Genomic DNA, 15,334 nt, shown 5'->3' with positions numbered 1-15,334 from the left:
TTCCATTTTAGTACCCTACCCTAATAAATTAGCCGTTATATACCTTATCATTAATAGTCAATCTCAACCTCGACTATTATTGACATCTTGACTACGATCTCTGTCGATATCTTGACCACGACTCATGTCGGCACCTCGGTCATTGACCTCGCTGCGTCTTGGGCGAGCTCGACCAATAACTTTTTTTAATGTCATATTACTGACAAATTTTAATACTATGATGAATATTTTCACTTCTTACACATTTGTACTGCATGTGCAGTATATACTTGAATAGTCCACCTTATAGAAATGAGTATAACAGTTAACAGGCATGCTTTCGAATTAAAAATTAGTAAATTAAATTTGTTAAAAACATGTTTTTAAAAAAACTGTCCTCTGTGACTTGGAGTATAAAATTAGGGAGATTACTGAATCAGGTTGTGTTGTCTAAATTTTCTTCCTTAATTTGCACGTCAGAAAGATGTTCCAAGACGGAATGTATCTTGCAGACTTTTTATGTACTATTCGAACTTTGCAATTAGGGAATAAAAAAAATACTCCACCCACTTGATTAACGATACATAGAATATACAAAAATACATCCCCAATTAACAATGTCAAAGTATACGAGAAATACATTATTCGTACTGCCCAGATAAGTCTTTCTCTACGCTTGTAAACAATGTAAACCAAACTTTAAATTAAATTAAATCCAATATGAATATAAGTGGTGCCTAACTACTCTAATTTGTCGTTAGTTGTACTAACCAGAAAAAATAAATAAAAGCAACTCCAAATTGACAACGAACGAATATTTAGTACGGCCTTCGCATGACCACAGGTATAACATATACTAAAAATTATATCATTAAAGATTGCATAAAGGTAGTAAATATTTATTTATTTATTTATTTATTTATTTATTTATTTATTCTTAATTAGAGATCTCGAGTTTGAATTATGTAGATGTAATTATCTTTGGTAAATAGTGATTTATCTTTCAAAGTAGAATTTTCCATTAAGAAGTCATGAGTTTGAGATATATGAATAAAATTATCTTTGGTAAATAGCGATTTATTTTTCAAAAACGAATTTTCTAATACGAATTCAAAGCGGTATTAAGGGCCCGTTTTGTCATAAGAAATTTTTTATTTTTTTCAAAAAAATTTTGCTTTTTTCGAAATCAATGTTTGTCCATAAAAATTTTAAGTTTCACTTGAAGTTGAATTTCGAAATTTTTCAAAAATTTGATAAACTCCAAACACCATAGTTATCGAGTCATTACCTAAAATAGTGAGGTGGAATACTACTAGCCCAATAGTGCAAGCGTAGCCCATATTTTTTTATGGATATTGACACAGTATAATAGGAATTTTCAGAAACCACTATTGTTTAGTGGATATTAACTTCTTATAGTTACCATATATATAATTACTTTCTATAGCTACTATTCAGTTGTTACGGTAGTGTATTCGCTGTATTCGTGCTGCTGTATTCAGAATACAGCAGCAAAGAGCGCCTAAAAATCTGGGCAGTCCAGTTGTACGCGCATGTATTCGTGCCACGTATTCATGAATACAATAGCAAAAAACGCCTAGAATCAAGGCAGTCCAGCTATACGCGCATGTATTCACATGTATTCGCGCTGCTGTATTCATGAATACAGCAGCAAAAAATGCCTAAAAATCAGGGCAGTCCAGCTGTACGCGCATGTATTCACATGTATTCGCGCTGCTATATTCATGAATACAACAATGGCAATCACCTTAAAAATATGTATGTCTAGCTGTCTAATAACGGAAATCATATCAATTAGCGTGAAACACTCCTAATATAACTCAACAAAATCAATTCTAACATGTCTCACTATCAACCCAATTAATTAGAATGATTTTTCAGTTGTATATTACTTTGTATTTAGTGTTTTTCAATATATTTTTTACTGTTACATTCATTAGATTCAATGTTTGTATTTACTGTATTCACTATTTTATATTCAGTATATTCAAATGTATTTGTATTAAATGTATTTTAGTTATTCCTAATACATGTTATTACTGTTGTATTTAGTATATTTCATTGGTTGTATTCACCATATTTCTATTTGTATTCAGTGTATTTCACTGTATTTTAAAATTAAATGTATTCACTATTTATATTCTGTTCTATTTTAATATATGTATTCAATGTATTTCAATGTTTATAACCTTTATTCATGCATACTGTATGCATATTATGCATGAATACAAGTGTATTCAACTGTATTAAAAAAATACAAACCTTCGAAATACATAAACATAGGCAAAAAAAAATATTTATACAAAAATACAATGTGTTTGAGTGAATTTGTACAGAATACAATGCATTTATATCATTGTATGTGATTAAATAGCAAAGAAGAGAAGAAAGTTCGTCGGAGATGGCGTTTGCCGGTCAAGATTCCTTGTATCGCTTCACTACCTCTTCCATTACAATTTACAACGCTTCCAATTCGCCCGCTTCTTCCTCTCTTTTCTCTCTTACTTACCGCGCTAAGAATTTCTCTTTCTTTTCAATCTTTCTAACTCCCAAAGCATCTCCGCTTTTTTTATTTTATTTTTTATTATAGGTTTACTTTCATGTTTCTGGTTTTGAAATTTTTAGGCTTTATTTCATGAATTGTTTCTCTTTCGTGTATCCATAATTCGACCTATTTTGCTCGGAGAGAGAGAAAAGAAAGAGAGGAAGAAAGAAGAAAAATTATGAGAGAGAATCGTGCGTTAATTGAAAGAAAGAGAGAGGAAAAAATATAAATAACGTATTTCATGTCTTATTTCATGTCTCAATTATAGTATATACCATAAATACTTATTTTGCTATAAAATATAAAAAATAATTATAAAAATAATATTTTAAAATAATTTTGGTTTATAATAAATAGGAGTATAATAAATTTTGGTTTATAATAATTTTGGTTTATAACGTAAATAACGCAGGCTTCTAAGTACGAACTGTTGGCCCACGCGTTTTCAAGTGCCCCCACTCTGTCGCTCTCCAAAACAACCCTGCCCCCAAAAGCACCTCTTCCTCGCCGGAGGCCAGTATTTTGATCCTTTGCTTCCGTTTCACAGCCTACTTTCTTCTACAGTCAGTTATTAATCTTTTTCACCTCAATCCCAGAAAGAAACAACATATAAAACATTAGTAAAATCGCTGTGTATCCACACATCTGCCACGCCCTGCCAAAATTTTGGCATACAGATAAACCCCAAGTAGGATCACTGTTTTTTTTGGAGTTTACTCATTCATTTCTCTTTGTCACTAGTATTATCTTTGTATGCCATACCATACTTATCAGTTATCCCCACATAAACTCTCTCTACACACATATATATATAGAGGGTCTCCTGAACTAGGTCTAAAAAGAATTAGAGTATTCTTATTCTTCATCGGCTAACGCATGTTGGTCTTTTTGTCTCCTCAACCACCAATACAAATACCAGTACTCCATGGTTATCATCTTCCCGTTCGGTGCCGCCGCCACGTAGCTTCAGATTTTAGAGTTTTATTAAGCGTGGAATTGCTGCTTTCATTCCCTTTTACAGACTACGAAAATGTCGATGAAGCGGCAACCACAAGAGGATCCCAAACCTCGACACGATGGCGGCGGTTCTTCCGAGGATAAGCGCCGCCGCAGAGTTCCTTCTCTGAGAAGGTTAATAATATTATTATCAATCAATTTTCTGGGTTTCATTTTCTCCCCTCAGTTAGATTTTAGTCCTTAGTGGTGAAGAATATTGTTCCTAGAGATGTGAGTCATCGAGAAGAAAAAGTGGGTGTAGGTTTGCTTTTCTTTTTTTGTGTTGAGTACGTCAATGGTGTTGTTTAGTAAACTAGATAGACTTTGCTTATAATTCTAATGGTCAATAAATGCGTTTTTTTTACTTTATGATACTCCTCTATATATGTATTGATAAGTAAAGGCTATCGAATAGGAATAATGAGAAAGCTATTCTACTCCTGCTGCAATTTCTTTATTACTGATTGTACTTTTATTATTTCATGTGTAGTGTGATTATGGAAGTAGTAAATATGCGTAGAGTGCAACATTTTATGGAGCCTGTTTTGGAGCCACTGATTCGTCGAGTGGTAAGACTATATATTGTTCATTTCCCTTAAGTTAGTTTTGCTTTTTGTATGAGCTTCTATTGTTAGATTTAAGAATTGTCACCTATTTCAAGTTTGCAAGTGTGCCCGTGTCCGATGATAAAGTTTTTTGTGCTTGAGTTTTGAAACGAACAATTAAAGTACACTTTTTTAAAAGTTTGGGAATCTGATGACTTGGTCATTTACTTTCGTAGAATGGCACATTTTCTTACCTTTTTTTATAAAATTGGTAGTAGCATGTACTTTCCACTTTTCTTAGTCTTGCATATCATAAATATTTTGTGATGAAAAATGCTTAGTTCATTAGCAGGAATTCAGCAGATAGTAATCCCTGGTTATCGTAGCTAGCTTTTATCCTCGTTCTAATTTCTTGTCACTATTAATTGCCAAAGCTCATCGACTTTAGGCAGTTATGTGGTGCACATGTTTAATTCTTTTTTAAAAATTAAAGTTGAAAAATCAGAGATTATATCCTATATTCATACCCTTGCACAATCACTCAGGGACATTTAATTGGGATGAAGCGAGAACTATTAACTAATGCTTTATTTTATGATCAATTTTGTCATTTTGTGGTTCTCTTTAACTGTCTTAAATTAGGCTCATCGGGAGATGAATATATTTTATCTTGAGCTTACAGGTAAAAGAGGAAGTTGAGTTGGCTCTCAGGAAGTACGTGACTACCATTAAACGGTATGCAATTGGGCTCCATCAATCAAGCACTACATGCTTTTCATGCTTTCATATTATGACTTAAGCTTGCAATTTTTGTTTCCGTATTTGCACTTTAGGAATTGTGGGAAAGATGTATATGCTTGTGAACTTAGAAGCCTGAAGCTGAAGTTTTTAGATGTCATCTCTCCCCCGGTATTTACTGGAACTCGCATAGAAGGAGAGGAATCTAGTTTGAAAGTAGCCCTGGTCGATGCTCATACTGGGCAAGTTGTCTCTAGTGGTCCTGAATCCTGTGCAAAAGTCGAAATAGTAGTACTCGAGGGAGATTTTGATGGGGATGATGGGGACAATTGGACTGCAGAAGAATTCAAGAATAACATTGTGAGAGAAAGGGAAGGAAAGAAACCTCTCCTTACTGGGGATGCATTTTTGTATCTCAAAGAGGGCATTGGTTGGGTGAGTGATATTTCATTTACTGATAACTCAAGCTGGACAAGAAGCCGTAAATTCAGGCTAGGGGCGAGGCTTGCTGATAGCTTTGAAGGAATCAGTGTGCAAGAGGCAAAGACGGAATCCTTCATTGTCAGGGATCACCGCGGAGAGTGTGAGTTCCTGATATCTTATTTCTTTCTACGATGCTGTTAGATGTATTAAATGACAGATTTTTCTTTTCAAAAGTTGTGAACTCTAACACTAAATTCCATTATAGACGAGTACTTGACTTGAAAGGTGTTAGATAGTGTCCTTTTCCCATCAGCAATCTGCTTTCTATTGAAGGCTTCCTAGGGTGTATCAAGTTTGACATTAATCTCTATTGTGGATAATCTCTGTAGTACCTGTCTTTAGGTTTTATCAATTAAGATTATAATTATCATTATGAATTCAAAGCAATTGATTTGCTGAATAATCAAGTCTACTGGTGTGGAACAGATTGCTCATTGATATTTTATAATCTTGTGTTGTGTACTTAGCAATATGCTGAACTTTTGATTCTAAGTGACAGACAATAGGAATAAGCATCTTTTTATTCACCATAACTTAAGTTGTAAGAGCGGTCACTAGCATATACCAGCAATTTGGGGATATGATATTGGCACAAAACATGCTTGAATGTCTGATTAGAAGCAAAAAAAAAATTAATTTCCAATAGTCTGATTAGAAGCAAAAATGTGTAGTGTAATAGGTGAAACTTCCCATCATCGTTTAAAAATTAAATTGTTTTGAGTTCTTGAAGGGAAGAGTGTGTTAGAGAATATTTGTAGAAAGTGTTTAACATCTCGGGATGCTTCAAAGAGAAAATGGGTCAATATAAATTGGGGCGGGGGAGTAGATGATATCGTGTTATGTTTGTGAATAATAAAGCACTACGTTAATAAATTAGTGCAGATAATGTAGAGATATTGACACACAGGAATAAAGCACTACGTTTATATGAGTGAAAAAGAAGTAAAATAGTAGTAAGTTCTTTTAGGAAACTATTTAATTTACAAGGTAGCTTATACAAGGTATGGTAATGAAAATGTTGTTTTGCTATCTGTCTGGGATATGTTTATTTGATGCTTCATCTTGGGATTTTATACCTTAAATGAGAAATGCTATGTTACCAGCAATGTCTATTCTTACCATTGTTCGACATCAACCATCTTTTTATGCCCTATTTAATAATTCCTTGTTCGTTAACTACACTTCCCACAAGTTTGTCTCTGGAAATTGTTAGATTTACAAATGATACCGAGCTGGCTAGTGAGTGCTCAAGTATTAGATTTTGTTTCTTTTCCCTCATGTAACTCACCTAGAGTTTGTGGTTTTAAAGAAAAAGCTAAGTCGAATACAGAAGCCTTGTGGCAGGAGGTGATCTCATGTGACCTTTTCAATTTGTCTTAAACTTAAACAACACCCATTGGAGAGTAGGAAAGTTGACATTTGTACACCGGTTAATGATAGAGAAAGCGGCTACTGTAGTATAAGGATATAAAGTTGCTATTGAAAGAACCAACGAGTAGGCAGATAAAAGTTCTCTACGAAAGCCTTAGGCAGAACGAAAAAGGGAAATATGACAGAAGAAGACACTGAAAGGGTTGACTCCTCTTCCATCTCAAATGGAGAACAAAACCTCCAACTCATCTTTTGTATGATTTAAACACCATATTGGAATTATTTTAGGTAGGTGGATTTTTGAAACTGTTAATCAAACTGTATAATGAAGCAACATATTTAGAAACGAAAAACAACTTAAAACTCATTTTTACTGAACTTAATGCTTTGGTCGGTTTCTTGAGGATTAACATGGTAATGAGCTGTGCATAACTTGCATCTCAGAGAGAATTATAGTCGATACTGGGAAAACACAATGAAGGAGATTGTGGTGGAAAGTCTTCGAATAATTCTCAAGTCAAATATGCAACATGACACTATCTAACATCCTGCTTTATTTGCAGTGTACAAGAAGCACCATCCTCCATCTCTTTCAGATGAAGTATGGAGACTGGAAAAGATTGGCAAGGAAGGAGCTTTCCATCGACGTTTGAGCAAGGAAAGAGTCAACACAGTGAAAGATTTTCTGACTCTCCTCTATCTAGATCCTACAAGGCTTCGGAATGTGAGTTCTACTGCAATTGTCTTACATAGATAAATGGATTTAGTATACATGTTGCTTAAAATGATACAGCTATTTTTTTCCTTGTTGAATAGTAACAAGCATGACTGTGATAAATGATAATGATGGACATATTTCCTAATGTTTGTGATTCTTTGGCAACCTTTGTTTTTCTTGGTTATGCTTGTTACTCCCTCCGGTCCACAATAAGTGACCATTTTACGTTTGGCACATCCATTAAGGAAATACGAACTCCTAGAGAAAAAAAGATGTATTCACTAAATTAACCTTAATAATTTGTTACCTTGACACATTGGAATATGTAAATAAGGGCAAATTTTGGAAAAATAAAATTAATTAATTCTTGATTATGTAAATGGACACTTATTTTGGACCAAAATAAAAATGTAAATTGGTCACTTATTGTGGACCGGAGAGAGTATTATTTTTCCTATCTTTGTTTCCCGTTGTTGTGTGTTTTCAAGTTAATTGATATACTTAGTGGATTAGCATCTTCTTTGAGCATCCTCTGTAATCATTTTAGGAGTTCGACAACAGAATTTAGCCTGGTTACACCTTGTTGACATCGCAATTCAGAAGTTTGATAAATCTAGATAAAACATTGATGGTTCTCTTGTGTTTTCAACAAGATTGACAAATCTTTTAAATCCTTTTCCTGTGAAATCTTGCAGGTTCTTGGGACAGGTATGTCCACCAAAATGTGGGAAGTCACGGTAGAACATGCTCGAACATGCTTACTTGACAAGAAAGTGTACTTGTACTACTCATCTGGATCTGTACAAAAAACTGGCGTGGTTTTTAACATCGTTGGACAAGTGATGGGGCTTCTTCCAGACTGTCAGTTTGTTTCTGCTGATAAGTTGTCCGAAACTCAAAAGGCATGTACCTTTAATAAATAAGAATATATGGTTTATTGCTCTTTTTGTTTCCTCGCGTACCAAGGCTTGTATTTTTTGATGTATTTATAGTTGCCATTGCTCCTAATAGATTACACAATGACTCCTATTCCTTTTTCTTTTCAGGATGATGCTCGTAATTTGGTGATTTGTGCATTCAGACACTGGGAAGAAGTAGTCTCTTTTGAGGATGAGTCCTCTCTTATGGATTGGGTTATGCAAATTTCCGCTGTTCAATTCTCCTCAAACTCATCCATGATGGGCAATTCAGATGCCAATGACAATGTTTTAACTTCCCAGAAGGTTAGCAGAACCGACTATCAGCATTTAAGTGCATCAACACCTGATATCATGCCATCCTTCTGTTCAATTGCTGGTTTCAGCAGCTTGGATGATTTTGTCTTGCATGGTATGGACAACATGGATGTTAGGTTTGACCAACCGTTAAATTTTACCAGCCAAGACACCGACTCCTTGATGGCTGATACTGATTCTATAACTCCACCATTTTGTGAGGGTGATCATCTGCCTTTCTTTGACACTGAGTATTCCCTACCCAGTCCAAATTTTGCACCATCACCTGATCTACAGTGTGCTGTCAACAGCTTTCTTGCTCGTAGTGCAATTGTTCCCCCAGATAAAGCTCAACGAAGATGGAAGATGCTATTTAGTGTTCTAAGATGGTTCTCAGTAAGGAGGATTGTAAACAGAAGAACCATCATATCTTGAACAGAAGTTCTCACTATGCTGAGGCAAAAGAATCTGTAGGAAATTGCTGCCCGGTGCAAAATTGTGTGCAGTAGTAGAGTCAGATAAATTTCTTGTGGATATATGTGAAATTGGTCAGTTAGCGCCGATCATGCTGTCCACTTCCTATATAGAAAATTCATGCCCCCTTTTTTGTCTCCCCCCCTCTTTGTTTTTGTTGGGAAATCACAACTTTTGAGTCTTGTGAATGGGTACACAGTGCTTGGCGCCAATCTGATGAAAAGTTAATGTATATATTGGATCGATGTGTAGTGACAGCAGCTACCTTTGCTGCATTATTTATTTTGTGCAAGGGCATATTTTCAGTAATTTTTTACTTTAAATTTTGAATGGTCAGCATTATAACAGTGAATTACTAACGATGGAGTAATTGAAAAACGTATCGCGAAATACTGAATGTTTCTTTGCTGATGAGCCTACATCTAAACCAGAATATTGTATGACTGACTGATCTAATCCAGCATCTTGCCATCTTGAAGGCAAATAAGTTTTTCTTGCACACAGATCTCTGGCTCTCTCTGTTTTTCCTTTTGAGTTCTTAATTAGACAGTGTTATATTGCATATGGTATCCTCTATCCTTTTCCTTCCAGTATATTTTGTTTCTTAATTAGCTCAAATTGATCGATGAGTGCAGTCTTTTATAGGGAATTTACGAGAAAAAGAAGATTCAAAGGTGTGTTATTCATTTCAGTGAGTTTTGCGTTTCCTATAAAACATGCACTAATGATATACCATAGAGTTTCTGGACTCGCTTTTTATAAATAAAAAAAAGAAAGAAAAAGAAATGACTTTAAAAAATAATTTCAGTACCCAAAAAGAAAAAAGAATAATCGCAGTATGATGCATCTTGTTTGCATAACATTGAGTTGGGCAAAAAAATTCTAACAAACATCAGACGTTAACTCTTTTTATGTCTATCTAGTAGAATTGGTGCCACCAATCATGTGGAACAATGTTGTCTATTCCATTCATTAGTGCTTCCAAGTAGTCACTGCTATCTGCGTTAAGATCTGAGAAGTCACTGTTATCTGCGTTAAGATCAGCTTCAGCACAATATTGCTCCTGAATTCCAGGGAAGGATAATTGACCATATGCTTCTTCTTGCCCGCAGGCTGTTGTATTTGCTTCTTCTGTCATCATGTACACTCTGTTAGTGATGGCTCCATGATTCTCCAATGTAGCTTCATCTGTATCATAAGCGGTCAAAATATGGCTATTTTTGTTAAGTCCTCTCAAATAATCATCATGTTCATGTTCAATGTTCATAATCTGATGTTGTTGGCAATTGTTGCTGACTGTGTACTGTTGTAGTCAGGTTCACGCAATATATCTTCTATTACTTGAGCAACTTCTTGTTCCTCTATAGTTACCCCATTCTTCATAATTCTCTTTGTTATAATATTCTTCTTGATTCGGCAGAGAACAATATCTTGTTTAGAAATATTATTTTCCCTGAAGTAATCATCCCCCACGTAATATTCTCTCATCAGCCAATTAATCTTATCTTGCTTTGATTGTTTACTACCCCTAGTTCGATAAACAAAACTTTTTCTGAATCCCACCACAGTGCCCTTACCATTCTTGATAGGATCGCCGCTGTTTTGGCCTTTCCATGTCCAGTTGGCGCAAGTTCGGCGAAACCTTTTGTGTGATTCCTTCCGCTTCTTCAAAGGAGAAATAAAGCAACCAATTTTCTCTTCGGGATGATCAGAAATCTCCCAGGGTGGCCGGTCTCCATAGATTTCTGCAATCGAATAAGGCATTCACTAGGCAAAGAGTTACCCTTTAAGAACTTTCTCAGAAAGTAGATTAACTTCGCATAAGTTGGGTAAAATCAAACACTGAGAAGCCATGATACCATCGGCATGCCGGTCTTTGATTTGCTATTATGAATAAAGAAATTACAACAAGAATCGCAAGGAAAAAAAACCCTTCAATGATCGATGATCTGCAACTGTTCTTGACTTTTCAGTGAAAAATACAGAGAGAACTAAGAATTGGAGTATGTGAAAGAAAAATTTAAATTCGCAATGAAAACAGAGAGAGGAAAGAATTACTCCTATTAAATTAGGAAGAACCCGAACAAATACAATGGCGATAGCCGATAGCTAATGTTTAGGTTCTTTATAAAGAACTTATTAGGTTTCTTAAAAAATTGCACGCGGAGGACTAATTTTTTAGGAAAATAAGGAAAGTATTATTTGTTTGTACAAAGCTGGGGTATTAGGGAAGAACAGACGTGTTGCTTTTGGCGGGAAGCTTTTTTCTTTCTTTTCATTTTGGTTACACTTGGGAGTCAAGTTATTTAACTTCTTTTTTTCAAATCGGAATTTATTTACTTTAACTTTGTTCTACTCCTGTCAAATACAACTAAATTAAAAATTACAGAAGAAAGTTCCAAGTTACTTTTCTAATTGAACATTATTTTAACAGAAGAAAAGGAAAATTAATTTGCTTTCCCATTTTTCTCGTTTGGATAAGCATTTAAATTTTATTTAATTTAAATTAATAAAATAATTTGGACAAGATTATAAATTTTAGATACATTATTCCAAATAAATAAGATGTGCTAATATAATTAGATTAATCATTTAACCCCAACACATATCGGTTTAATAAAGGTCTAATTTCATTGGACTGGTGCATTTAATTGGTCTACATATGATGAACCCAATGTGTTAGTACGAGACGTCAAGCCCAAATTTGTGATACATGTCAAATAATATGACGGCTAAGTTAAATGAATGAGCCAATATAATCAAACTACATGCCAAATGACATGGTATGCCATCCCAAATCAAACGAGTAATAAAAAGTGCCACGTGTGCAACTGACATATTCCAGCCAATCAAATTCGACATTATCGCTATGTCAATCTGATTGGTCGAAAAAGAATTTTGTCCTTATCATAATTCCTCTTTTGCCACATTATAAATAAAGGTCTCCATTACTAAGTGACAAGATAATAATTCTTATCGAGAAAAAAAGGAGAGCTCGTAAATCAAAGGCTACTGATTTCTCCGCAAGTTGCAAGTGTGCGACCATTTTCCTAGAAATTTCAAGCAGTCGAAGATCAACAAGGGTGTTCAAGATTAAAGTTACATGTTTGTACGAAAACTGTTGGTCATGGCGACCATCAAAGAGCACGTGACGAATAAATCAAATCCACATTCGAATTTATATATAATAAAAATTCAAGATCAACTTTCAAGCCTTTGAATTTAAATACAAGTCAAAATTAAGTCGATCAAATTCAAGATCAAGCTCAAAGATTTGAATTTATTTATGAAGAAAAGAATCGAAAGAATAATACAGATTAAAACATTAACTATACTTGAATCAATATTAGCTGGAGCTGGTAAAAATAAAATAAAACTCCCAGTCACTCTATTAATTTTATGTCATATTGTCATGTGGCACGAATCAACATCACGTGGGCCTCTCCTCGAAGCCTATTAACGGAATTAAGAAGGAAATTTTATCTCCTATAGCAAACTATTACACCCTATTTATTATAGCCAAAGCAATTTCAAAATATTATTACTTATAGTTATATTTTCTATTTTATAGCAATGGGTATTTATTTTATACCCTACCATTAAGGTGTGAAATACGCCAGTTACATTCTCTCTCCCTCTCTCTCTCTCTCTCTCTCTCTCTCTCTCTCTCTCCATCGGCAAGATTCTCAATCCTCTTTATTCTCCCTCAAATCTCTCTCCCTTTTCCATCAAGGCAGCCGTCGTAGCAGCCATTTTTGATAGCGATGGTGGACTTTCTGAAGCGAAGAGAATAGATCTGAAGCAGGGAGAATAGATCTGAAGCGAAAAGGGAGTAGGCGAACATATCTAGACATGGCTACGGATTGAGCTTTTGGAAATCTGAAGCAGAGTCGCCGGAGAAGATTTGAGGGCCGGGTTTTAGTTCGTCTCCATTTTTAGTTTTAAGACAATATATACAGTATTTTGCTTGGCCGGAAAACCTCATCTCCGATGAACTTTCTTATCTTTGCTATTATGTCACATACAATGATACAAATACATTGTATTTTGTACAAATACACTAAAATATGTTGAACTTTTGTATAAATATATTATATTTTAACCTGTATTTATGTATTCCAAACGTCTATATTTTTTGAATACAACCGAATATCGATGTTTTTGTGATTTTTTATTGTTTAAATACAATCGAACTGAATACTGTGAATATCAGTGAATTGAATACAATGTATACAGTCGAAATGAATAGAACGGTATACACCCTATTTTTTTTTTTGATTTTTTGTTGTTTAAATACAACTAAATTTAATATAGTGAAATTGAATACACCCGTAATCACTATTTTTAGGCGGATTACCTCACTGTATTTAGAAATACATTCGCGCGAATACATGAAATACAGAATTAAACAGCTGTAATCCCTGATTTTTAGGCGGATTATCTTACTGTATTTATAAATAAAGTCGTGCAAATACATGGAATACAGAATTAAACAGCTGTTATCCCTATTTTTAGGCGGGTTACCTCGTTGTATTTATAAATAAAGTCGTGCGGATACATGGAATATAGCACAGTAGCAACGAATATTTTTGTAGAATTGATTTTATTAAGTTAAATTAGGAGTGATACACGCTAATTGATCCTCTTTCCATTATTAAACAACTGGACACCCTACTTATTAAGCAAATTCCGCGACTATATTCATGAATACAATAGCGTGAATACATCGAATACAGTCCGATAGGAATGAAATATTAGCTACAGGAAGTAAATATGTATATGGTAGCTATAGAAATATAATAGCGGCCACTAAACTATAGTGGTTTCTGAAAATTGCTCAATTAAGAAGAGATTTTTATACACTTTTTACTACATTTCCTTTTCCTTCACTCTTCCATAATTTCTTTTTTCTCTTCCATAAATAACACTTACCCAAATATATCAAAGATTCTGAAAGAAGAATATCTCAAAAATAATTCCCTGTGCAAAATGAGAATTTTAGTATTTTTTTTTGAGTTCTAAACTTTTTTCCGTACAATTTTATTTTAACTCAAAATATACCTTTAATATATTTCAAGTATATTATATTGCGATAATTTACAATGTAATTATTCCATCAATATGTCATATATATTTTTTATATGTATTTATACCACATATTTAACTTATATATACACATCATAATACATAATTATATTGATATTATTCAAAGTATATTGCTAGCAAATACTTTACATAAAATGTAATCTAAAGTATTAACATGCCACTAATATGTATATAGAAAAAAAATATGTCACATATATTGTTTATATACGGATAATTTATACAAATATGCATGTTATATAAATGGTATATTCATAATATCTATTTAAATATAAATAAGTGTATAAATAACATATGCATATATACATGATTTTTCCTAAAAAACATATGATTTATAATATACCACAAAAATACATTATATTTTTTCACGAAATATATGTATTTTATTTCATTAGAAGATACAGATATATAATTTTGCTAGGATTAAGTTGAATAAAAAGGTCCATGTATGAAAAGGAAAAAATCTATTATGGAATGGATCGATGATATATTAAGGGCCAAATATATCCTTGTACTATGAGAAAATATTTAAATATACCCCTCGTTATACTTTGGGTCCAAATATATCCCTGTTGTAATAGTATTGGTTCAAATATAATCCTTTCTGTTAAGTTTGTCCAATGTGGACATTCAATCCTACGTGACATTGACATTTAAAGAGTGGATGACACGTGGCATGCCACCTTAGAGTCCCTGACCCATTTTACGCCTTCCCTCTATTTGTTATTCCACCACTAAAATTTTCTTCCATGGACAAAATTGAATTTCACTCTAATGGTGATATTGGAAGCGTCTGATAAGATAAGTGGCAGAATAACGAAGGAGGCATTCAACGGAGTCGGAGGAATTCGACGGAGTAATGGTGGAACTCTTCTGTCTGGGAACTTGCCCTTCACTCTAAAATCCGTACTTGCTTCTCTGATTACAGTAATGCCCGTTACAATATTTATGATCACAGGTTCGTAGTAACATCTTTAAAGAAAATATATGAATTGTAAAATGTTCAATTTTGAATCTTTTTATTGTGTAGTGGTGTAGATAATGATTGTGTGTCTTTGTTTATGTTATGTTCTTGGCAGTGATAGTGATAGTTTGTTGTTTATTTATTTATTTTATTATTTTTTATCGTGAAATTACAGTAGGAAGA

At 33.7% G+C, this 15,334-nt stretch overlaps 2 protein-coding genes across 2 annotated transcripts; one reads left to right on the top strand and one right to left on the bottom strand.

Annotated features, from left to right (window-relative positions):
* The first annotated feature begins 3,054 nt into the window (after positions 1-3,054).
* LOC104120764 (calmodulin-binding protein 60 A) lies at positions 3,055-9,393 on the top strand. The gene is made up of 7 exons (XM_009632600.4): positions 3,055-3,676; positions 4,032-4,110; positions 4,769-4,821; positions 4,920-5,407; positions 7,242-7,402; positions 8,092-8,298; positions 8,443-9,393. The coding sequence occupies exons 1-7, from the start codon at positions 3,576-3,578 to the stop codon at positions 9,043-9,045; spliced, it is 1,692 nt and encodes a 563-aa protein (XP_009630895.1). The 5' UTR covers positions 3,055-3,575; the 3' UTR covers positions 9,046-9,393.
* Positions 9,394-10,347: 954 nt separating this feature from the next.
* Positions 10,348-10,848, bottom strand: LOC104120765 (NAC domain-containing protein 78-like). Its single transcript, XM_018766403.3, has one exon. The coding sequence runs from the start codon at positions 10,846-10,848 to the stop codon at positions 10,348-10,350; it is 501 nt and encodes a 166-aa protein (XP_018621919.1).
* Positions 10,849-15,334: the final 4,486 nt, after the last annotated feature.

The sequence above is a fragment of the Nicotiana tomentosiformis genome, chromosome 3 (assembly GCF_000390325.3).
Source record: "Nicotiana tomentosiformis chromosome 3, ASM39032v3, whole genome shotgun sequence".
Classification (NCBI taxonomy): domain Eukaryota; kingdom Viridiplantae; phylum Streptophyta; class Magnoliopsida; order Solanales; family Solanaceae; genus Nicotiana; species Nicotiana tomentosiformis.
The sequence above is the reverse complement of the archived record's forward strand: the minus strand, read 5'-3'. Positions and strand labels throughout refer to the sequence as shown.